The 25,440-nt window shown below is 43.5% G+C and overlaps 2 protein-coding genes across 2 annotated transcripts; one reads left to right on the forward strand and one right to left on the reverse strand.

The window, feature by feature from the left end:
- dusp29 (dual specificity phosphatase 29) lies at positions 1 to 2,940 on the forward strand. Its single transcript, XM_025909740.1, has 4 exons — positions 1 to 155; positions 290 to 509; positions 601 to 824; positions 911 to 2,940. The coding sequence occupies exons 2-4, from the start codon at positions 328 to 330 to the stop codon at positions 1,123 to 1,125; spliced, it is 621 nt and encodes a 206-aa protein (XP_025765525.1). The 5' UTR covers positions 1 to 155; positions 290 to 327; the 3' UTR covers positions 1,126 to 2,940.
- Positions 2,483 to 25,440, reverse strand: kat6b (K(lysine) acetyltransferase 6B). The gene is given in 20 exon segments (XM_005471339.4): positions 2,483 to 5,155; positions 5,158 to 6,651; positions 6,790 to 7,081; positions 7,879 to 8,148; positions 8,573 to 8,732; positions 9,002 to 9,233; positions 10,758 to 10,851; positions 11,239 to 11,400; positions 11,532 to 11,673; positions 11,805 to 11,926; positions 13,180 to 13,301; positions 14,419 to 15,313; positions 15,315 to 15,335; positions 15,337 to 15,382; positions 16,809 to 16,938; positions 17,440 to 17,521; positions 17,740 to 17,855; positions 19,742 to 19,850; positions 23,896 to 24,758; positions 25,284 to 25,440. Coding segments are annotated over 19 exon segments (6,423 nt in total). The 5' UTR covers positions 24,514 to 24,758; positions 25,284 to 25,440; the 3' UTR covers positions 2,483 to 3,839.

The following is a 25,440-nucleotide window of genomic DNA, read 5'->3' on the forward strand; positions in this document are numbered from 1 at the left end:
CCGTCACAGAGCGGTTATACAATCTGTGCCCTGACTTGAGCCTGCCAGAACTAAAACCTTACCATGTTCTGCCTTCAAGGGCTGCTTCACAACAAGCTGCCAGAATGATGAAAACCGAATTCCCGGGAAGAAAAACGAAGGACTTCAATCTCCGGGTGAGTGCTGCTGAAGATGCATGCGAAAAACAAAAAAAAGCAAAAACTGTACTTTTTTATGACAGTAGTTTGAGGGGTGGAGGAATACAAGAAAAAATAAAAAAGCAAGTGTGGCATTTCTTTTTCTCCTTAAGCAAATAAATCATGTGTGAGAGGAAGCCACGGTGAGAAAATGGCTTCTCGCGAGTCAAAGACTGACACGAAGATAAATGTTACTCGGGCAGCTGAGGAGTCCAGTCCAGTGGATGATTATTCCACACCTGGGGGCTATGAGTTGGAGAAAATCCTCAACCGAGGGAGTGTGGCTTACACTCATGTCAACGAGGTTTGGCCTAATGTCTTTATTGGGGATGAGTAAGTGAGAAAAAGTTTTTATAAAAGCATACAATGTCTAAACTGAATAAAATAACAGGATTAAAATTATACTGACACTGGCTTCTTGTAGGGACACTGCAAAGGACAAGTACACGCTGAAGAGGCTGGGAATTACGCACATCCTGAATGCAGCAGAGGGGACGTGGAACAATGTGGACACCGGAGCTGGCTACTACAGTGACATGGACATTGTATACTATGGTGTAGTAGCAGAAGATGTCGCAACCTTTGACCTCAGCCAGTATTTTTTCTCTGCTGCCCAGTTTATTGAGAAGACACTGAGCAATCCTCAGAGTAAGACAGCTGCACGGAAAAAACGAATATTTTGGCTGAAAATTGCCTGAAACATGCCGTGAATCTGTTCTCTGATTCGTCTGCAGATAAACTGCTGGTGCACTGCGTGATGGGAAGGAGTCGGTCCGCCACACTTTTCCTCGCCTATCTCATGATCTGTGAGAACATGACGGTGGTCGATGCCATAGAGCACGTAAAGAAACGCAGGCGTATCATCCCTAACTGGGGCTTTTTGAAGCAGCTGCGAGAGCTGGACCAGCACCTCTTGGAGAAAAGGGGGGAATCTGCAGGGGAAAGCTGATTGTGTGGCTGATTAGTCTGAGACTAAAGTCAGTGGAGACTAAGTCAAATCCCAGCTATTAAGACTTGTCCAAGTCACGCTACGAGTTACAGCCATGTGAAAAAATAGTCCTATTAAAACTAAATACAGCTTTACTGCTTTCACAGGAATAAAAGTAAAGTAATAAAAACAGAAGTTTTGGCAGTTTGTTGGTCTGGAGCATTCAGCTGTGTGTTAACACAATGCCAAGGAGGAACGACATCAGCAACTGTTGCTGCCCATCAATCTCAGACCGGTTATGAGGCCTTTTTCCATGCAACTTAAGAGTCCATCATTCTACAGTGAGAAGGATTATTCACAACATCTTCCTGGGAGCTGATGTCCTGGTAAATTCACAGAGAAGTCAGAGAAATTGCAAACAAAAACCTCCAAGAGCTACATCTCAGACTCTGCAGGAATCCATTAGCATGTTAAATGTCAAAGGTCATGACAGTTTAGTTAGAAAAAGACTAAAACTTTCTAAAAACACTTCTGGAGCAGACAAAAGCAACGTGGGGATGTTTGGTCATAATGCACAGAAACGTATTTGGAGAAACCCAAACACAGCATATCAGCACAAATACCTCATGCTAAATGTGAAGCACGGCGGTGGAGGGGTCATGATTTGGGCTGTTTCTGTAGCCACAGGACCGGGACACCTTGCAACAATTGATTCAACTATGTATGAACTGTGTATATCAAAATGTTCTCAAGTCAAATATGAGGCCATCAGTTCAGTCGCTAAAGCTTGGCCCAAAATGTATCATGCAATAGGACAATGATCCAGAACACAGCAGCAAGTCTCCAAAAGAATGACTAAGAAGGAAAATAATTAAGGTGTTGCAATGGTCAAGTCAAAGTCCAGACCTCAACCTGATTGAAATGCTGTGACAGGAGTTTAAGACAGCTGCAAACCTTAGTGAACTGAAGAAAAGTGGGACAAAAGTCCCTCACAAAGATGTGAGCGACTGATAAAGTCAAACAGAGAATGATTACTTCACGTCATCGCTGCTGAAGGTGGTTGTACAAGCAAATGAATCACGGGGTGTACTTGAGTTTTTCACATGACTATATATCAGTGACAGTCTCAAACCAAATTGCAAGTCATAGTGAGAAATCCAAGTTGGCTCTCAGACCCCTGAATAAATGTCCTAATCGAGAATCAGGTCTATTAAAGCCTGACTCATAAGTATTTTGAGTGCAAATCAAGTTAAGCCTCAGCTCTGTCCTAGCAAATCTCCAGGAAAGAAAACACCTGCCTGGATTACCAAAACCCGTCAAAATCTACCGCTGGGTTCATCGACACGCATGTTTTGAAATTAAAAGCGGAACAGTGAAGTACATGGTCAATCATAATTTATTCTTATGCTAAAATGTACAGCATTTTAAGTGACTGACAAAAAGGAGAAAAGTCATAAATACAAGAATGTCATTCTGTCCGATTTGTGTGCACATAGCCAGGTATTTCCCCCCGTTCTTACCAGCAACTCTGTACAGGTAGAAAGATTACAAAAGAGCAATATAAACAAAAACACAAGTACAAGTTGCGTTTTACATGCAATCCATTAGCTTAGTTTGGTCTATTCACAGGATCTATTCTTCTACACTTCGGTAAAATATAAATCCAACATTTTATAAAGATAGAAAACAAATCTACAGATGGAATGAAAACGTAGCTTTAAAGGCATTATGTAAAATATCAACTTTGGACTAAATTTATATTTTCTTTATTGTTATTCATCATTATAATCATTTAGTTCTTTTTTTTTAAAATTCTGCCACACTTCTGGACATTTCGAAATGTTTTAGAATTTTTCAGGGTAAAAACACTGAGATATGCTTTGTTACTTTGACAGAAATCAGTCTGCTTTATTAAACAGAAAGCTGCCTCAAGGAGATCTGTTACAAAAAGACTTCAGAATTATACATACATAGCAATAAAACCTCTCAAACCAAACAGAAAACAAGACTAAGTTTACATTTTTTTTTTTTACATTATTAGAATTAACAAAATATAGTTTTTCATCTTTCTCCCCGTAGAGGGAAACCTAGTAAAGGCCAGATATTTTTAAAATGGCTTGCTATTAAGCACAACACTTGTACAGTACTACTCAATGCACTGTCACTAACAGAGACTGAAGCATGCTAGTTGTCACTTTACAAAATAAGTACAATAATTTAAATATACAAAGGCATGAGTATAGTACAAACTAACTGTCAGCACTGTTAGACAGGTACACTGAACAGGTTCAAACAGCCACTATCTCCACCTGTAGCAGGCACGTTAAATGGCTTCATTTGAGGCTGCTACACAAGACCACTGATGAAATCTCTACCTGTGAGCTCTGAACCCGCCTGGTCTAAAGACACATCAGAGACACTAACACTAATTAAATAGATTTTCATCGTAATGATGTAAGGCTTCCCATCTGGAGGAACAAAAAATACTTTTCAAACATTAGCTTCAAAGTTTACTCACTGATGAAATTTTTTGCATTCTTTCCAAGTGCTGCTGCTTCTGCTGGTTTTTTTTAATAAGTCATTAACAATAACAACAACAAGAAAACAAAAAAGGAAAAATGAAGACATACACACACACAAAAAAGAAATAAAGAAAAAAGGGAAACAAGGCCAAATCAGTGCATCTTTTAACAGCAAAATGCACACGAGGAGAAGCAGCTCAGTCCTGCGGACAGTTACCGCCTGATGAAAGGCCCTTTCAGGGACTGCTTGGATATGCCTGTGTCCATGTAGCCATGGTGCCCAGCTGGAGTGTACACCATGTTGCCATGTGGTGGAGCCTGCATGGGCTGCTGGGGGTATGGCTGTGTTCCCATCATGCCCATCTGCATAGAGTACTGGGGTGACTGGTTCATATAGGCATGGTTGCCATGGTAGCCACTGTTCATCATGGGCTGGCTCATGCTGTAGCCGTTCATGGCGTTGAGGGAGGGCATGTTCATGGAGTTGACGTTGTAGGCTGGTGCCGGCATGATGTTCATGCTCATGTTCATGCGTGGCATGGCGGCCAGCGTCCTGGATGGCGCCTGCATGGCGACAGCCTGTGGCGGCCGGGGGTACATCTGCTGCTGGTGGTGCGACAGCGAGGCCGACTTGGAGCGTGCAGAGATGTGATTTTTGGAGGCCATCTGAGGCTGGATCCGCTGCGAGGACGGGATGCCCATGTTGCGCTGCAGCATCATGGGTGGCGGTGAACTGAGATTCGGGGACGGGGTCATGGTGGCCTGCACCTGTGGGTTGGGGACTCGATGTGGCGTCTGGGACAACGATACCAGGCTAGAGTGCTGCGATGATAATGAGGGGGTGTTGGCGTATGATGTGATGGGGTGTGAGGCCGAGGGGTTGAAAGGCAGCGAGTGAGGGTGCTCTATGAATGTGTTGGTGAATTGCTGCAATTTGGCGAGACTAAGGCCAGAGGACTGAGAATAGTGCCCGCTGCCATACTCTCCCTGGTGGTTGATCCTCTCATAGAGGGTGAAGTTTGTGTTGCCAGATTCAGGGATGTCTGCCAGCTGCATGGTGGTGGCGAAATTGGTGGGTATGGCGCACTGAGTCATAGACTGCTGCTGGCTGTGCTGACCGTGCTGATTGTGAAGGCTATGCTGAGCATGCGGATTGTGCTGGCTGAGCTGATTGTGCTGCAGGTGATGATTGTGGTGGTGGCTATGCTGGTTGTGGGGATTGTGTTGAGTGTGCTGGGTAAGCTGATTGTGTGGACCGTGCTGATTGTGTTGGGTGTGCTGATTGTGTGGGCCGTGCCTGCTGTGGGAGGTGTGTTGATTGTGTTGGCTGCGCTGGCTGTGTTGACTGTGCTGGTTGTGCTGGCTGTTGCTCGGAGGCCTCTCAACCACGACGCAGCCCTGCGGTGACTTGACGTTGCAGTGCGGCGGCGAGCTCAGGCTGTTCTGCTGGATCATCCCGCAGCTGCCGGGGTTAACGGCAGCCATTTGTTGGCTCACGGCGCAGCTGCTCTGGGGCAGGCCGCTAGGGGGATGCTGCCGTATGAGCAGCTGTTCTGGCCCATGGTGGAGTCGTAGCTGCTGGGGTTCTCGTAGTTCTCTGTGGTACTCTCAATGCTGCCCAGATCACTGAAGCCACTGTCCACCACCTGCTGCGAGTGATCCGACACCGACGGTACATCCATCATGGGACTTGTCTCCATATTATGGAGCGACGGCACTGAGATGGCACTGTGGTCAGGGCTGATCTGCGTGTAGCCACTGTCCAGGATGGAGACAGCTGGGCTGTTAACTGAGCGTACTGATTGGCTGGGATGGGAGTGCGCAGAGGAAAGGGGGCTGCTGTGATCTGACTGGGGACAGTCGTCCAGCGAGGTGATCTGGGGGCTCTGGCTCACATGGGCATACGTTTGCAGGTTCCTGCAGGGCTCCTGGCTCTCCACGCAGTCCTGGAAAACATTCTCCCGCTCGGTCTCCTGCGTCAGGGACTGAACAGCTTGGGCTGTCTCTGAGTCAATCTCTGTGCAGACTGGGGGATCCTCCCTCAGCATGGGATTGAGTATTGGCCTCTCTGCAGGCGGAAGAGGCAGGTGGTGTTCTGGACAAGGACTATGCATACTCTCTTCCTCTGACTCAGAGTCTGCAGGATTATCAGAGTCTACAGCTGCTTTTGAAGTGACTGCTGCTGCTTCAGGTGCCGGTGTTGCTTCTGATGGTTCTGCCGGCGCACTATCCTGGATGCTTTCTGTAGCAGGAGCTGGTTCCGCTTCACTACAGAGTACTGTAGAAACCTGCTGACTCAACTCAGAGTCATTGTCTTCTTTTGGATCTAAAAAAGTTGGCGTGCCTTTGGGTAAGTCTTTCGAACTCTCTTCCAGGTTTTCTGCATTATTCTCTGGCTCTGCTGTCTTGCTGTGGCGGTCATCTTCATCATCTGCATCCTGATCCTCTATTTGGGCTCTGTGCTCGCCCTCCTCCTCATCTTCCTCATTGTCATTCTCTAGCGATACAGCACCCTCTGTGCTGTGCACTACATCTTTGGCTGGGGATTTCTGCTCATGTTGAACCTCCTGCTGGTCATCTTCAGGTGGTTCTGGTGAATCAGCTGCATCAACATGCCTTGGGGACACGGCGCCCGGAGAGGCAGCTGGGGAGCACACCAGAGAGGCTACCGGTGATGCTTCTGGAGAGCTCGACTTGTGGGAGCCATGGTCAGCAGGACTTGGGGGCTCAGAGGGGAACCTGTCCAGCATTATATCGGGACTTGCCGAGCCTCTGCCTGCCTTGCTGCCCTCATTGACATGGACGACATCCTGGTGCGGCCCATCCTTTGCTTCCTCAGTATGAATGTGGTGCTGCTCTGCCTCCATTGGAGTTTCAGGGGGTGTGTAGAGGTTCAGCTTAAAGCCCATCTTTCTTTCGTTCTTTAGCTTCCATTTAGGAGGTCCACGTTTCACTCCTTTGGGCCAGCCTTTCTTCCGTTTCACTGGACGGGGTTTGCTGGGTCTCTTAGAGAGAAGATCAGCTCCTACAGATCAAAACAATGAAACACTTTACTAGTTTGCAATGACATTCAAGAAAAAAAGAAGCGGAGAGAAATAACATAAGAAATATAAAGTTTAGTTGTTGTTTTTTTTTTTAAAAACAGCAATCACAGCTCAAGTACCTTCATTCCAGTGTTCAAGATTGTCTTTTTGCACATTTTTCTCCAGCCTTGGGCGACCTCTTCGTCGTTTTATCGGTGCAGCTGGTGTCTTGTCCTTATGTGCCTCCTCCTCATCTTCTTCATCCAATTCACCGACTCTAAAAGTGCGCTCCAGAAGGGGCATGGGACGCTCATCCTCCGAGTTGTCGAATGGCTCGTTCAGCACCTCTGTCGTCTCTGAGATGGTTTCTGTCGTTACGCTGCTGTTTATTCGCTTTCTTTTACGCCCTCTCTTCTTCAGAACCAGGGTTCTCTGAAATATGAGAAGAACCAATGAAAACAAACCTCAATCACAGCAGATTGGTTTTTGTTAATGCTGGAAAGTGGGGCAGTATGTGGATGACCTCCATGATGGTACAGCTTTTAAACCCATACAGGATTCTGTGCTAAATGCAAAATGTTAAAACCACAGCGCAAGACTAAATGTTTGAGCAATGCAGGCTGGTGTGGAAACCCACAAATGAGAAAGGCAGAGTAAGCAGAAACCACAGTCTATATTTTACATTCTCCAGTTGTTTCCCACCGACTACCTCAGACTGTAACCGCTCTTCCCTCCAAAATCCTTCATAAGAAAAATGCGAATTGAATACTGTAACTAATGCACTAAATAAACCCCATCAACCACTGTCATTCTTTTCTGGTTTCCATACTGTTTTAGTTGAAAAGGTCTCCCCTGACATCATGCAGCCAGTTGTAATATTATCTCCAGCACAAGGGGGCAGTGCCATATAGACGGAACAGATGTGAGGAGCACAGAGGAGGGCAGTAAATTAACCATGACCACTGACAATAGTACAAGGTTTAGCCTGCACAGTCTCGACACCAGCAGTGAAAACACAATCTATTATCTACAGCTGCAGGCACACAGGGAGGATCGAGATGACAGGAGGAAGCCACTGAACCCTACACTGAATTCATGAATATTTATCAAACCTTTCCATCTCAACCACAACATGCTCTTTAATGAAGGAAAACATCTAGACATACACTCAATCCCACTTTGTCCTAGAAGCAAACTCCACAGTGGCGCACACAAACACTGACAGTCACCTTTCTCTTGGCTGCAAGCATTGCATGGGCTTTTGTCAAGATGGGTGGCGAGCCATCGGAGTCGTCGTCATCGTCGTCAGCTTCCTCGTCGCTCACTTCCTCAGTCAGCTGGATGCGCCTGGTCCAGGGCGGTGCGGGCCTTCGTTCGTAGGTCCTGTAGGGAACCTTGCAGTGGACCTTTGTGAGAGGTTGCCTACAACTGTGAGTCATCATGTAGCCCTCTCTCTCCTCCTTCTCCCAGCAACTGGCCTGCTCCTTCAGCCGCTCAGCCTGGTAATTAAACAGACAAGACGCATTATCTCTGGGAAAGGCGCACGCACGGATCCAACATCTGAGCAACGATGCTAATGGGAAAGCAAGAGATTGGAATTAACATCATGACAAATGAATCACTGCAGGTTTCTCCTGATAATAAGAGCAGCGTCATGATTGGATGTCTGCCCGTCATGAAGGAAACGTTCCTGTTAAGCGACCGTGGAAAGATTGCATTTCATGGAATATTCAGTACTATCAATTATGCAGTGAACTGATTTAGGGCAATTTTGCACAACATTAGATGCCTGCTGACAGTGAGAATGCCTTTCCCATTAATGGCCTCTATTTGAACTCCCAAGCTAATCAAACAAACATTTACTAACAGCATTGCAGGCAAGCAGAAACAAATAACTAGCGTTTCTTGAACAAAGGAACCTACATCCATCTCTGCTTCCCTCTCCTCCTCAGACAGGACAGCGTTCAGAGTGGTGGAAGGTGTCCAGCGCAGGGCGTCTGGATCCACCTCGATCTGACGTGGGTTCGCCCTGAGCTTCTCCATGTGTCGCTGAATCAGTCGTTCCCTTCTGATCAGCACGATCCTATTTCGTGAAGAGGAAAGCACATTACTCTACATCCACAACAAAAGGTAACAGAGGGTGAAGTGTGGTTAAATACTAGCGTTAAAGTAGCGCTCATTGGGACAGCAGGTGCTCCGTGTCCTTGGGGGTGCTTAACCTGACTTACTTCTGTCAATATTCGGCGGCATTAATGGATATGCTGTTAAAAATACCCGCTGGCCTGGATAAGTCAGACAGCAGAAGCAGCAGCGGCAGCACAAGCTGAAGGAGACTGTGGCTCTGAAACTGACCTGCCATCCTGTCTGTCAATCATGCCGAGCTGCTGGAGAGTAGCGGCGATGTCATGTGGACACATCCCAGTGGCCCTGCTTATTCCTTTAACACTGATGTGTTTATCTGGGTGCTTATAAAGGTGCTCCAGTATGACACTTTTCCAATATGCCAGGTAGGATAAGCGACCCAGATCTGACAGCGGCTTCTCTGGGGATCCAGCTTGTCCTTCTTGCCTGGTGAGAAGGTAACCTAAAAAGACACGATTCAAACAAAAACAAAATGCTTTAGTCGAGCTGCAGGCGGCGGCTGGGTTATTTCGGATTGTAATCCAATCCCTGCGCCTCCCCCCTTCCCTCTGTATTCATGTAAAGATGTGACGCCAAACCCTAGTTGGGATTCACCTTCAAATAGTGTAAAAGGCAGAGAAGCTTTCCACTCCTTCAACCTCCGTCAGAAGGTATGACACATGCCAGCAAGGGCAACAAAGGAGGTTGAAAGAGGGGAGTAAAGAGGAAACAAAGCGACAGAGCGAAACAGAGAAGCAGCTGGATGTCATTGCTCACAGGAGACTGCACTTAGGAGAGATAACACACAAGGAAAAAAATACTAATATGGATCTGTGTGTAATTAGTTTTATAGCAGCCCTGTCAAGGGTCATCCATTATGAGCGGCATGAAATTAATTAATGCCTTTTAATGTGCACCCACTACTGAGAACCAAACAAGCTAATCTAATCACAAAACAGGGAACACATAATATTCCAGTAATCATGACAATATTCATTACTAAAGCTAAGAACAGCAGCTTGTGATAAATACACTTAGAGATGAATATTCCAATAAGTTAATTGAAAAAGTAATTTTTCATTTTGTGCCATTTCACAAGTATATTATCATTAATAAAGCAAAACAAAAGCGCTACTCTGAGACCTGTGAATTATGATTTGAAAGAGAACGCTTTACACACACTAATGCTCTGCTGTGAGAGCTACCTGAGACAAAGTGTTCCTCTAATACAATCCAATATAACAGAAAATCTTAATCTAAACAACTTCCAGCTCCAAAGCTACATTTTCCAATAAAGCCTTCAAAGAGCTCAGAACTCAGCTGTGTTCAATCTCCCTTAATCCCTGTCTTTGTTATCAGCACACTCTCAATATCACAGATCCTCTCGCATCTCTGTGTCTCAATGGTTCCCAAAGTGAACAGGAAATCAAATGCTCCATTACCGCCTGCCCGCCCCTGCACTCACTCCTTTTTTTCCTTGTCTTCCACCAGTCGGCACGGAGACAACCCTTGAAAAATAATAAAATGCCTATAATGACAAAAAAATGCCTGCCTAAACACAAAAATCCACTCAAGGCAGCAACTGTTTTCATAAGTGGACTGTGGGCTTTAAATATTGTATGTGTTGCATTTACTAGACTTAAAACAAAAAAACGGCATCCATGCCTCATCAGAAGTCAAGGAGAGAGAATTTGGTGTGTGTGTGTGTGTCTGTGTGTGAGGGGGGCTCTTCAGGCAATGCTTAGGTGAAAACTACTGGCCATCAAATTAATACTGCAGCCAGAATGTTATGTTTCCCACTCCTAATCTTCTGTGATTGCCTAAGCACTGTACATGAATGCTCTTGATTAGACCCCCTTGAAAAGCCTTAACAAAATAACAGCACCTTGCCATAAGCTACAAAACTCTGCCTTTAATCTGAAACTGTTTGTAAAGACCAATAATAAAAACCAAGTGTGGTGGTCTAAAAAGGCATTAAAGAACTTACTGAAATCAATAAGGAACCTTCCAAATCCTTGCCTTTGGTACTGAGGCATGATCATTATGCAGGAGACATTGTACTTCTGCTGGCAAAGCTTTTCCTGGGGGAAGGAGAAACAGATCAAGTATGTCAGAGCTCTGCTGAAGCTGGCAATTTACTGCACCTGCCATTGTCCTTGTCTAAAGCTGTGCACATGCACATGCACATCATATACACAAACCGAGATCTTTCACTAAAAAGTATCGCCGTGTGAGAATTACGGCTGCGACTGACATTCGTTTTTTTTATAACATTAGATATCCCAAGATGATCAATTTACGGTAATCTAGAACTGAGAAAGCAGAAAATCCCCCCACATTTGAACCACTGTGAGGAAGTTAAATCCACATCACTAAATGGACAAACTACCGTGAGGTCTCAGTATCAGCATTCACAAATGATGTGCGGTATTCCTTCATTTCCCATAAAATCACTCTGTAATTCTTACCTTGGAGAAATAGCCCACAAGATGACAGCCTTTCTCATCATTCTTTGTAAGTATGTAGAAGAGGAAAGGCTCCACATCATAATACAAGGTCTTGTGATCCAGGAAAAGCTTGGCTAACAGGCAGAGGTTTTGGCAGAATAGTTTGCTGACATTTCCATCAACCTAAACACGGAATAAAAAGAGCAAGAGGACACTGTTCAAACAGTTCCCATTCCCCCACCCTCCCAGAGCCCATTCAGTGGGATCTCATGCAGCATACAGTTATTGCTTTATTGCTGTAAAGGGAAGCTGACCTCAAATACGGAGAGGTTGTCCTTTCTGTAGATTTCATTGGCTGGCGGGTGGAACCAGCCACACTTCTTTGTGTGTCTCTGGAGGATGTTTTTGCTTCTCATGTACTTCAGACAGAACTCGCATATATAAAGCTTTTGTAATCTGGTGAAGACAAAAACGAGAGCTGAGGTTTGTACTTCAGCATGAGAGGCTTTATAATAGGACAGTGAAATAAACTCGGCACCAGCAACAAAAGAATTTGGCATTATCTGGTGCAAAAAAATACTACTTACCTTGAATATTCAGGTGGGTAAGGTGATGAGTACCAGGTCTGGATCTCATACTTCCCAAATTCAATGACAGCGGGGCATCGAACGGAGTCTGTGTTCATCAGTGATGAACGAGATCCAGTTCTCTGTAAAAAGATTTAACAAAGACACACTGATAAATATAGTGACCCAGATAATTCAGCATTACAGTTCCTCTTGTCACGAACTCTGTCGAGACGAGATTGTGGTTTATGGTTCTCGTGAGAAATGAAAGATGCATCTGCCCAAAATCAGTCGCACAAATACGATAATCTTTACCATGCTGACACCCCAGTTACCGACTGAGCCAGTGGTTTCCGTTTCTTTTTTCAAATGACTATTTTTACTCATATGCATATTCTCTGACGTCTATATGGGTTTCTGAGTCTATAAACAAACTAAGTTATAAAGTTATATTTGAGCCCTTGATCTTTTTAACCAAATTTAGGACCTCTTAAATTCGTAAGTATTAGGCTAAAGATTGAAATAAGCATTTTTGTTTATTAAGACCCATGCATTCCAGACGTATAGTATATCTATCTGTTTAAATTAAGAGTGAAACTCCAGAGTCATGCTTCAGGGTCTAAGAAAAACAAAATGTTCTGTGGAAAGACAAACACCCTCAGTCAAAGATAAACAGTCTGAAGAAGGCGGAGAATTTAACCTATACGAATGTTTTGTTAGCCTGCTCAGTTATGCCCCGCCGCACGGGCCTACAGACCGGACAGTGGTGTTTTACTGTTGCAACCAACACATTTCAAAAGGTGCAGTTTTTAGGGTGAACATTCTCCAGTTAGCATTGCACAAGTTTCCTTACAGCTCGGAAAGTCCCTTTCTTCCATGCAAACTATGGGCAACCTGCTAGCAACCAAAACATGCAAGGAGCCTTTGGTGCAGCACCCTCTTTGCAACCGATTTCATATGGACACTGCCAGCGACCTTAATTAATAACTCCCGAACCGGTCGGGAAATACACTTTTCCGGGGTGTCTCTAGGCTTGTGTGTCGGAAGTGTTAGTCTAAAAATGCTGACAAATATTCAACTCCAAGAAGTGCAAAATTACATAAAAAAGTCAGAAAGAAGATTTTCTTTTACATGGGTTATTGTTTCATGTATTCTTGGCTTGTATTTAGCTTTTTTATTGGCAAGAGTTTACTAATTAGGCAATGAACACAATTGGATTAGAAGTTGGCTCCTTTTATATTACAATATACTCAAGAGAGCTGAATAAAACTGACATGACAAATTATCACTGAAAGACCTTCTTTGTGTATATAATCCCGCTTTGGTTCTCCTTTCAGTTTTCTTGCAAGCACGTAAAATGAGCAAAAAATCCTGACCTTTTATAGCGTTTTCCTACCTGAGCAGCGAGTTCCTGGACTCGTGTGAAGGTCTCAATGTCCTCCTCTGTGACGTGGTCTCTGGACATGGCCGCAAAGTCTGCCTGGGTCTCCTGCTTCACGTGCAGCTCCCCGTTGTGGCCTGTTAGAGGAACAATAGCACGACATCAACACATCAGGCGGCACATCAACAGCGCCCCGTTTGAAGCGACCGTGGAATAATCTCATAAATGCATTCTATGCAAATGTGCTTATACTGTGAGCACTGCTGCTGAGCCTGTTTGAGGCTGTGTCTCAGAGGAATTTCATAATGTATCATCTTTGCATGTTTATATGAAAATCCCTAATGTAATGAAGTGAAACTAAATCACTCTAATTGCGTAACCGCTTTCATGTGCTTAGTCATCCACCAAGACAGTTTCCCATGAATTAAGAAGCAGATGCAGTGAAGGGAGCGAGTGTCGACATGAAAAGCAACTGATGCTGGAAAGCAGGCAGTAATTTTATGAAAGACATCAACACCATGACTTAACCACCAAAACAAAAACCCATTACAAGTGGAAGTGATGCATCATTAACATATTTATGGAAATATGCTGGAGGAGTAACGAGTGTTTGTGCGGGATATTGTTTAGAACTTCTTGAAACATACATCCGTTTGTTTTTTTCCCCCTACATGTCTTTTTTTTTTTTAAGCTGTGACTTCACTCCTGAAGACAGTGAAATGTAAGGGTTACTGCACTTAGGCCATAATCATCGTGTCAGCTCTGAGTCAGCTTGGGTGGGTGAATCACTGGTTCGTAATGACCGCTGGAAGTGAGGTTGAGAGGAGACAGTGATTTCAAGAGTGAGGGTGGGATGAGGAAGAGGGCGATGGGACTACAGTCTCTACTAGGTAGTGATCACAATGGGCGCACTACTGCAGAGGGTCGAAGACAGAGCAAGGAGCAACATGAGGGAGTTAGTGGGCCATGCACTATGACAAAAGCCAACGGGCGAGAGGATGGAAGCCACGTATACTCCGCAGTCAAGTCAAAACGCAACGAAACTGTGTTAATAAACTAAAAGAATTTAAATTAGGAAGAAGATTAGTAGTCTGTTAGAGTGCTGAGGGTGCCTTCTCAAAGAAAAGATAAGCTCTAGTCTGGAAAAAAATAACTGCGAGTGTCAAGCTTTTAAAAAATGAAAGTAAAAAAATAAAGAAGAAGCTTAGAGGTGTGGAGACGCAGGTCTTGGTTGGAATTTCGAGCCTTGCTTACCATGATTATTCTCAGGCTTAATTCTTCCGTCAGTCAAGTCTCCCTTTCCTGGTGAGAGGGCTCCCTTCTGAGGGCTCCCTTTATACCTCAGCCTGCCTAGTGTCCTGCGCTTTTTAAAGAAAGGGTTACGTTTGAAATGACTGACCATCTTAAACGGGTGTCCTCTGGGTCGGCCCGGCCCAGCAGTTGTGGAGTGTAACCTATTTTTATTAAACTCGCTCTTTCCAAGGCGCTGGGGCCCCGTTTTGGACGTATGGGGGGAGTCCTGCTTATGGGGCATGCGCTTAGGTGGCGCGTAGGAAGGTAGTCGCTTTTTCCGTGACTGTCCCTGAGTAGTAAAAATGTGAGAGAGTCCGTCAAAAAGTCCCTTAAGTTGGCTGCTATTGCAGAGACTACTCAGGGAAGGAACACTAGACTGGCTGGAAGAGCTCTGGGGAGAGTTAGCAGAAGTGGAGCTGCTGGACACCTGCGAGGGGGGGCTAAGTCCGGGCAATGTGGAAGCAGGAGGAAGTGCAGAGGATGAGGGGGTTATCTTTTGAGAGGCATCAGCAGCAAAGGCAAACGGCTCTGGTGGCTTGGACAGTTTGGGCGGACCCTTTTCTCTAGAGCTTAACTGTTTGGCGGGCGACTCTATGGCTACAGCTCGCGTGCGACGGCCCACGGGGGAAGGAGTAAAGAATTTGGAAAGCCCATCAATAAGCCCTTTGGTTTTCTTGTTAACAGTGAGTGTAGCTGGGGTGGAGGTGGGCGTGAGGAGGGGAGTGGTGGTGGGAGTGGAAGTGGTGAATTGGGTGGCGTCGACCGCACAACAAGGGTCTGCAACAGCAAATCTGTCTCGGACGTCCTTCACAGATGCAGCATGACCAGATGAAGGTGTGGAACAGACGGTAATCTTTTTGACCCCTACCAGGTGACCCCCCTTCCTCCCAGTGCTACCATGGAGCCGTCACCACTGGTTACAGACCTGCCGGGACAAGAACAACAAAGTAAATGTAGATCTCACTGCTGACACATGAATGTAACCAAAAACATCAACTCAGACGTGTAATTATGTCATTAAAGTTTTGAAGCTCAAATCATTCTCAGAAATGTAATGTTGTTAACAGTAATATTTATACAAAGCCTAAAGTCTTGCTTCATATTTCCTGTTCAGAGTTATCTGTGAGATTCTTAGTTAGACACAATAATTTTTGTTTCCTGTAACCTGACATCAGGAGCTCATATTCCCAGGCAAGGGATGAATAAAATGCTCACAGCATGATTTAAGTGTGGACATCTATTCATTTTCACACATAAAAATGTCTGTCTATATAATTATAACCTGTATAACCGTCTATATAATTTAACTGTTACTGTTGCTGCTGTAACATAGAGCAGAAATGTCCCCACGTGGCATCAATAAAGGGCATTCAAACTATTATTAGCACTGCTACTGACTGAAAATAGCATTTAAATATAAATATTGTAATGATAGAGGGGCTGCACAAATCATCTTACATTCATTTTTTTTTAACATTTTTATATTAAGATATGTTTTCAAATCAAGATATAAAATACATCTTGCCTGAATACATAAGAGAGTGAAAATGTGATTTTACACATTTTAATACTAAACCTTCTGTAGTTTTAGGAGGCTTGCTACAGCCCAGAGCAAACACACCGTCCAGCTATATACTGTTTAAAAAGATGGAAGTAGCCACATTGATGTCACCCATCACTGTAAGCAGACGCTCATAGGGGAAGTGAGCCATCAGGTAGCCCTCCCTTAATGCATACCCAGGTTTGTTCTCCTTTTTGACACTAATCACGAGCACAATTTACAAAAATAACTTACTAGATACTAATACTTAGACAGAAACCACAAATTCATTAGGAAAGTGGTTCCAGAGGTCACAGAACAAGGGTGCAGAAAGGTCATTTTTGAGTAGATGAGTCTCCTCCCGCTGGCTATTAGAAAAACAAGACTTGGTAGCAACGTCCATCTTTTATAAAGGCTATATATAAAGTCTACGGATCTCCTTTATCCAATAACAACACTTAAGTGCTGTTTACACGTTAATTTACCAATATTAATTCTATGTGTTGCATAGAAGTTATCTGTATTTCATTTTTGGGTGTTCTTATTCTCTGTGGAGGCTAAATGTATTATAGCTTATGTTTAAATTTATAGTTAATCAGGTCTGGAACTTAAACCAGAGTCAAGCTATAAACTGTAATTCATGCATGTTTGCAATGGACCATGGATCGTTTACTATAAAAACGGCAATTTGACTTCTCTACAGAAATGTTGCCATGTATTGAGATCTTACCAGCAGATGTACTGTTATTACACCAAACAATTAACCTCGAGTATAGCGTAACTGCTGTTAGTTAGATTACAGACCACTTACATTCTTTGTTTGAGCTTATTTCTGGGCCTTCCGATTGGCTTTGCATATCGACGTTTGATCTGATCGGCTTTCTTGTGCAGCAGTTTCTTCCCGTTCTCCTTCGGCCTGCAGACTTGGCAGATCCAGGTTCCTGGAGGGTGTCCAAACAGAGAGAGTACCGTTTGGGTGGGTTCATCAATTCAGAGGACATACAGTACATTCATTTGAAACATTTCCTTTAATAGGAAGAGCTGGCGAGATTCCCACCAGCTCACAATGACAATCAATTACTCAGCACAAAGCGAAAATCCATAAGAAAAACATTGGGTCAGTTCTCCGTTTGGAAAAATAGACTTTGCGTCAGCTTGTTGAGCTCAGCTATGTGACTCGTATGAATTGCCTGCCAAATATCCTACTACAGTACGTGCACCATCATTACAAGCCTCAATGTAGGGTCAGTACTGTAATCCAGAGATAGCAAATCTCCCCAGGGAAGCTGGAATAATTTGATATGCATGCAAAGCTCCTAATAAGCCACTGCTGCTTCTCTGTGTGCTGAGTGACAGCCCCAAACGGCCGTCTGTGAAGAAAAGGCTTTGAATTGACAGCAGAGGGGGGAAAACAGAGAAGCCAGACAGTATAAACACCTCACCTTTTGGCATTCTTGAAAGCGGCGGATCGCAGCATTCCATGTGAAAGCCCCGATCACATGAATCGCAGAACAGCATCTCATCCTGAAAGGGAACAGCAGGCATGTGTAAAGGATGTCCCAGTTGCATACATGTAACACCCCCGTCATTTAAAGTCTTTCTTTTTTGAAAAATAAGCCCAATTGTGCACAAGAGAGGCTTTACAAATCTCAACAAATCCTCAGGGATGCACAAAATGGGATCTACCTTCAAGCCAACAACACTGAAAATGGTGTGTGTTAAGATGCATGTGTAATACTCACAGCGTTTTTCCCCTGTATTCGACAGGAGCTGCAGGTTTTGCATTCAATACACTGCCACCGTAATCTCTTCACATTTGAGGTTAATTCAGGGGAAAACTTCAGACATGATGGATGCCCTTTAGGAGCAATAAAAAATGCATATTAGCACAGGACATTTTACCACCGCTGGCGCTGTCACCGAGCCAGAGACAAGGTTTTTCATTTGTCAACACAGTCAGGTTAAACATTAACATATTACATCACTAAAAAACAATGCTGGGCCTGTGCCTGTATGTCCACAACACTTTTCCCCCTGCCACAAGTTGTGTCTAAAAACAGTATGATCAAACATCTGAGCCACTAATTACAGATAATTTGATCTTAATGAGGCAGAAACAGTAGCAGCACTCATTCTAATGGAAGCTGATCCATGAAAGTCATGTAAAAGCTTGCCTCTTCTCTCACCCGGCTCCCTCTCATGGTTGTAAAACAGCTGTTTTACAGTGAGAGCACAATTTGTGTACACTACGAGTGGTTAATGAAAACCACCTCGACGCTACTTAGTCAAATTTGAGCTATAAAAATGTCACCAGGAGAACAATTCCTTACGGCATTTAAAATAATTGTTCAAACATAAATGACTCCTAGGCAGAGGTAATTTTATGGGGGGTTAGCAGTTTTGTCTGGAACAAAAGAACACTAAAGGAAATGCCAACAATCTGCAGCGGGGAAAGGGTTGATCTTTGATCTGCTATAACTGGAGTGGCTCTATAAAATAATTTGAAGTGAGCGAAAATGACTTGGGTGATTTCAGATTCTAATGGTCACTTGGAGCATCTGCCCTTCTGAGGCTTGCAAGTAATTTGGATCCCTCCAGCCACTCAATTTGCAGATTGTTCTTCCAATAAATCCCTTAAAGGGAAGAGAAAAATATGGTGAAAGAATATGAAATCTGCCTAACCGATGCAGAAAACTGCTACCGCCAAGGTTGGATGACTTGAATATATACTGAACACTGTGAGATGACAGAAATTTGTTGGTATTTCTTTAATACTGCTGATGTAATTAGTTTATATCAGGCAATGTGTCTGCTTAATGCCCCCCCAAATAATCTATTTATGTCTATATAGTCACACTCCTGGAGCGTGACTTCTACCCATTAGGTTTTGACTGCTCAACAGTTGTTCTGTGTATCAGGTACAACATGGTAGGAGGGTTAGCCCTTTAAAGCTGAGTACACGGTGTGTGTGTGTGTGTGTCTTTTTTTATTGATCTTGTACAATGTGTTAACTTGCTTTACACATTTTAATTGGCCTTCCTCCACGGCCAGAACCTGCTCGCACGCTATGGGTCAATCAACCTGCCACAATGTAAAAGCTCACTGTGAGCGCAAACACCCAGGTAATAAAGTTTATTCAAATAGGATTGGCTGTGTATTCAGTGTTGACAAGAAAGAAAGAGAAAGAGAATCACTCACACACACAGACAGACAGTGTTAATTCTGCACTATTCTGCAGCCGAAACTGACACTGCTGCCTTTAAATGGTAAATTTAGGTCAAGTAGGATTTATTATACTTGAGAAATAAACAAGTTAATGTATCACAAAAGAGCGTTACTGAAAAGAAGATGTTTATGTTTTTGTTGGGATACTGATAATATGCCAAAATAATGCAAGAACATGCTTTTGAAAACATCGAGAACTACTGAGCCGTGACACCAAAACACAGGCACATACAAAACTGTGGATTTTAACACCATTAAATGTGCAAAACGTTTGACTGATGATAGAAATCTAGCTTAGTTTGCACAACATTTCAAACACAACATTTCATACATATAGCATAAATATGACATCATGTTATACACCGGTGCAGTGATTTTAACCACATTTCTGACCTATATCCACATATACACTGACACTGTTGCTTCTGAGCTAACATGCCAGCAGTTTAGTCTTGTTTACACTATGTTATGGCTCGTGGGAACATCCAGTAAAGTGAAGCGTTACACAAGGCGACTTACCACTGCTCCCACAGTCTGCACAGGACAGTAGCTCCTCTGGCCGCTTGTCCCGATTTGACTCTTTCGTTCCGAGACAGAAACTGCATATTGGGATGGGGTCGACCCGGAGCTGGTGTGGGAACACAAACAGAGACAAACTGTTTAAGGGACAGACTGATACACTCTGTGTGCAGCGCTGAAATCTTTGATCCAGATTTTGAGATCACTAGTCATGTATCACTGGTTAACATGAAAAGTGCGGATTTAATGAAACAGCCATGAAAATATCAGCTGGAAGAAGCAGCTCAGAGAATGGGAAAAAATAAAGAGTTGAGTTCTCACAGACTAGAAATGAATAATAAATGAATCTTATCCTCAGAGATATGCTGCATCTGAGATCCACCTCCTTTATCCATTACATCTGAATGGGTAAGTGATCTTAGTAATCATAGTTTAAGGGCTTAATCCAATTCTTAAAGCTTGCACTCCAGTCTGAAAGGATTAACCAGCATGTAATCAAATTACCTCAATAATAAAACATGCTCTCATTGTTACTGCCATGATCCACAGTAAATGTTGCAAGTCTCAGAACAAACGCTCATTTAAGGGCTTACGGTTAAGTTCAGAAGAAGTAAAATATGAGCTCAAGGTTTAAGAGGATTTCCCCATTGATCACTCAGAATGAAGAGAGGCCGACTTCAGAGAGAGCGCGAGAGCTGGGAAGACTTTGTGTCATTACTTCATATAGCAGCCAGTCAAAGTCTAATGAATCTTAGGCTGAAATCAAGACCAGACTTAACTGAGATGGCTGCAGTATGGCTTTCATAAGTCTCCCTTTAAATGTGAGATCATACATAAAAGCCTCTTACAGAAGCAACAAACAAACTGCGGTTTCCTTCTCAGCTCGAGAGGAAGTTCTTAACGGAAAATAACACTCGCAGGGTGTGACCGTAAATAACCCACCTCATCATCAGTTTACACACTAAGGCCTCACCAATTGACTGGAGCCTTGGAGGGCCCTCTAGGGATGGCCATAATTAGTTCCTGGTTTCTATGACGCAGATCATCATCCTGACCATAACCCAATTTGCATCTTTCAAATTTCTGCTGGCACTGACCTCCCTCTGACCCTCATTTGAATCGGGGGAGGTGTTGTTTTTCCTTTTCCATTCGTCAACAAAACACAAAAACAGCAGCATCCCTTCAACCCGTCACTCCACTCCAAATGAACCCCAGAGGGAAAGTGAAGCAAGGATGCAATGGCAATCTGGTCATTGTTCCTGGCTGTATCAATTACTTGCTACGGCGAGGGGAAGCAGTTTACTGCCACATCAATGATTACTCTATTTTCCAACCTGCCAGGTCAATATTTGAAAGCGGGCTGGCATTAGAAGCAGACTGCTGCTCACACAGCTGTGATTATGGACATAAAACCACAAAAAAATCTATGTGATGAGCTTTGTGATGAGGCTACACCTGTATGATTTAACACTGTGGCTCGGAGGTAACTGGTGATTTTTGATATATGTGATGATAACTCAAAATAAAACACATCTCGCCCAGACAAAAGGCAGCAAGTTCAAGAAGGGCAAACAATATTGCCTTCACAGTCCAAATGCACATAATGATCTCAATGATTTCTGAATGTAAAGGGGACAAAATAACAATAAGATTAGCAAACAATCAGGAGCAGAGTCACAGAGGGTGGATAGTCCTTATATGCTGTTCAAACCTTCTGTTTCTGAGGGGCAGCCAATCATAAAAAAGCTGGCTTTAAGGGGGTAAAGGATAGATAGCAACACATAAACAACACAAAGCTACTCCAGTACAGTCCAAGAGTTAAAATTAGGAGCTGAAATTACCATAATCGGTCCCCTATAATAACAAAATGTTATAATGAATATTTCTGGATGTGAGATTTCTGATCAGTGAAAAAATAAAAAAACAGTGTAAAGTAAAAAAACTGAATTTTTAGAACTTGTTGTGGACGTTTTGCTTAATTTTCTGTCATTTCCAAAATGTTGTTGCTTTTAAAGCCCTGTGTTTTGTTAACTCGACTGTGCAAAATCTGCCAGCTAAGGCTTCATCAAAGTTGAATTGAGACTTGCTTCAAGCAGACAAAAGGGGAAAAACATTAGCAGTCGTCCTTGATCACAACGGAGTCTGCATTATCACTGGTAACAGATGCAGACAATAGGATTTGAGAACAGAGCCTTGGTGTTAGGAATACTTTGGGTTATGCCTTGTTGTTTAGGTACATGAAGTGCACTGTGTGACACTTCCATTATAGGTTAACAAACAACTATAAATATGATTTCCGCTAAAGTGATAAAGACTGATAATGACAGTGCTAATGTGCAACCTGTGTACGCCGCTGATGAAATGCTCCGAGCACAGTGATGTGAAGTTGTTTAAAATAATAAGTCTTAATAAGGCTCCATAACACAGTCTCCACTGACTCAGCTATGAAGGCTGATCCAGAAGCTGGATTAATTTCCAGTAGGAATATTCTTGTGTCTGGTGATTAAAAACCAATAGCAATTTGCAATCTGTACAAGAGAAAAATGCAAAAAAAAAAAATAAAGAAACGCAGCTGAAGAGATGCTGATGATTTACTTGGGGATTCTAAATTAAGTACATTACAGGAAATTATGCTGCTTCAAAAGAGCAGGCTGTCCTGAGTGAGGGGGTGGGGTCCTATTAGAACAGTGCTGGTAGAGAGAAAGAGAGAGAGAGCGAGCTCAAGTGGTTGCATAACACAGCAGGAAAAAAACTCTCATTCCTTGCCTTTGTTCCTGCCAGAGTCTCTTCAGAATCTAATAAACTCTAAACCAAGACTGCTCTTTTTTACCTCAAAGTATCTCTTATTCTCAGCACACACACTCAACTACTGAGCAGGCAGAGCTGTCTCATCCTTTGAAGTGAACAGCAAACCTGGACCCGGCGAGGTGATGTCATCAGGCCGCGAGCAATAGGTTGAAATGTTCCAAATGGAAAACAGCAGGCCTTCCTCAGCTATGAGAACCACTGCAGGACACTGTGTCTCTAAACACTTCTCAGTTTCACTTTTGGCCTCACCACAGACACAGTCACAGTTGTGGCTGCAGTATCAAGGTGTCGCTTCCTGATTATTCACTGTGAAACTGGTGAAGAGCAGGGTGACATCTCTATAGCCTGATGCTGCTTGCTACTTCAGCTGCATAACTTGTGCATAAACTAGACCGCATTTCATCTTGATAAGCCTCAACACATGATATGCAAAAAGCCTTGACAACACACTAACTAGATGACTACACACTGCACTTTAGGTCACACAGTGAAAACCATTTTCCATCAAGCACTCTTCCCACTCTTTGACAGTGTCTTAAAATTGCAAAGCAAGAACAAAAGTGCTGTCATCTTGCAGACATTTGTCAGCAGCGTGTGTTATTGTTAAACACCAGTAACAAAGACACAATCTCTGCAAACTATAAACCACCCTGTGGATGTCGAAAGTTTGTTTATATGGTGTTATTTCCTCTCTGGGGCATCTCAGTTTGCACCAAGTTCATAACAGCTGCATGCAGTCGGGAAAATATTTCGTCTTACTTTCTCAACACATGCTCATTCACGTGCAAATTACCAATAATCTATCACAATTTTGTTCACCAACTCACAAGAACGCCAGCCACATCCTTTAAGGTCATTAGGCTAGAGTTACATAACCTGTGGGAAGCCTACAGCAGACTGCCTACCACACAGTCAGCATGACTTTCTGATTATTCAACCTCTCTTATTATGGAGACCAACAGCAACACAATCCCAAAGGGATGCACTCTAGATGGCGTTGTTTCAGACCTGCCCAGCTTTAAGTCCCAAAGATTAAGACCCCAATCATAAAAGTCCTACTCTTAAGTGGTGGCCTGAACTTTCAACCTTCCCAACTGCTGAAGGTTTCAAATAAACCTGCTGAAGAACCAAAAAAAAAGGAAAAAAAAAAAGCTGTGGCACATGTCAGAGCTTGACAAGAAGATCAAAAACAATGAGACATCAACAACAGCAGGAATATGTTTTTACTTTTAGCAATGTCTCCTTTTGGGTTAACAGCAGCATTAGGTAAAGAAAAGCTCAGGATGACACATGAATCAACATGACTGAAGGAAGGAGTAACAATGCAGAGGCCGAGGTGTGTGTACCTGGTCTCGCTCGTGGGGGAGGAGTGTCACAGATGACAGGACCAAGGTGGAAGCACTCGGACACCTGGAGCTCCTTCCCTCTACGCTCCCATGGCTGAGCTTATACCTCGGACCATTTTTTGACAACCTGCCGTTGTTAACTGCTCGCTTTGCAGCCAGCCGCAACCTCTGCCGGAAGGCGGGGTTATCAACAATGTCTGAGAGGTCATCCTGGTTCCTCAGATACCTCTCGATGTTCTTTAGCGAGGAGCCATGGGTATCATCCAGGCCTTCGATGGCCCTCCTAAGCATTTTATTCCAATCAATATGGCGCAGATCGCTCGAATTCCATATAGATTCCTTTGATGGCACAGGTGCATTTGCAGGCAAGATTGATCCAACTCTTCCGGGATGTCCTGGGTCCTTGTAGGAGGCGCTTCCTTTATTTGTAACCTTGAGGATAGAGCCATCGTGAACACTTAATTCCAACTGCTCAAGGACGGTCTTCTTGTCCAGTCCATGTGACGTTGCCACCGCATGGCAAATTCTCTCCTCCGAGGGCCTCTGCTTTTGCCTTTTGATTTTCTGTATTGCTTCAAGAATCCACTCCGTGTAAAGAGGGTTTGCAAGTTTTACCATGGTTGAACAATTAGCCTCACAAAAATGAGATCCATAAAGATTCCCCCTTTCTGCTGCTGAAAACTGGGTACATCCACATCCTTAGTAAGATCAAGAAGTTATGTTCCACAACCGCATCCGCTCACTATTTCTTCTCAATCCCGGGTATCTCACATTGAACTTCAACAAAAGTTGGCACTAGTAAATTCCACAATGGTAGTCACCAGCTGACCAGGAGCTGAGCTTATTAAAATTCCAGATTAAATCTAAAAGAAAAACAGAAAAAAGAAAAAACAACAAATTGTCAGATCACCTTTTATTTCTCCTTATTCACATTCTGTAAAACTATCTGATGGCACATCGGGTATGAAAACTAAGCCAGAGGAATGCAGGACTTTTTAAGATGTGCTAAAACATGAGAAACAGATGGATAAAAACAGATGCAGGCACTGTCATGGCTGCTAAAGAAATCAGAGTGACTTAATCCATAGTCTGACACTATAATCCACACACCAAACCAGATGTCCATTTCAAAAGGGACTCTTTTTTTTCCTTCTTCTAAGAGTAGTAAGTTTTCACACTATGACAGGCAGCTAGAAACTTCTACCGACTTCTGGGAAAGTGTACACAGTCACCTCGAAAGAAACACATTTTCGGTTTCAGAGTCCCTTTCGCGTTTGGAAAAAAACAGAGGCAGCCTTAGGAGTTAACATTTATTCTGCTGCACGTAAATATCACACACAAACTGGTTAAAAACACACACATTACAGGAAAAAAAGAGGAAATCATACGTAAAAGTTTAACCGTTAGTTGTCCGCACGAGACTTTTTTTGACAGCTCGACGTCCGTCCGCGGCGACGAAACTGATCAGCGCGAGCTTTAATGACACACGTAATAATCAATGCTCACTTCCTGACAGCTGCTGACAGGCGCTTCGGGGCACGTCCG

The sequence above is a fragment of the Oreochromis niloticus genome, linkage group LG8 (assembly GCF_001858045.2).
Source record: "Oreochromis niloticus isolate F11D_XX linkage group LG8, O_niloticus_UMD_NMBU, whole genome shotgun sequence".
NCBI lineage: Eukaryota > Metazoa > Chordata > Actinopteri > Cichliformes > Cichlidae > Oreochromis > Oreochromis niloticus.

Coding starts and splice junctions, on each gene's coding strand:
- dusp29 (XM_025909740.1), top strand. CDS start 328: ATGGCTTCTCGCGAGTCAAAGACTGACACGAAGATAAATGTTACTCGG. Junction 510..600: donor AATGTCTTTATTGGGGATGA/GTAAGTGAGAAA, acceptor GGCTTCTTGTAG/GGACACTGCAAAGGACAAGT. Junction 825..910: donor GACACTGAGCAATCCTCAGA/GTAAGACAGCTG, acceptor ATTCGTCTGCAG/ATAAACTGCTGGTGCACTGC.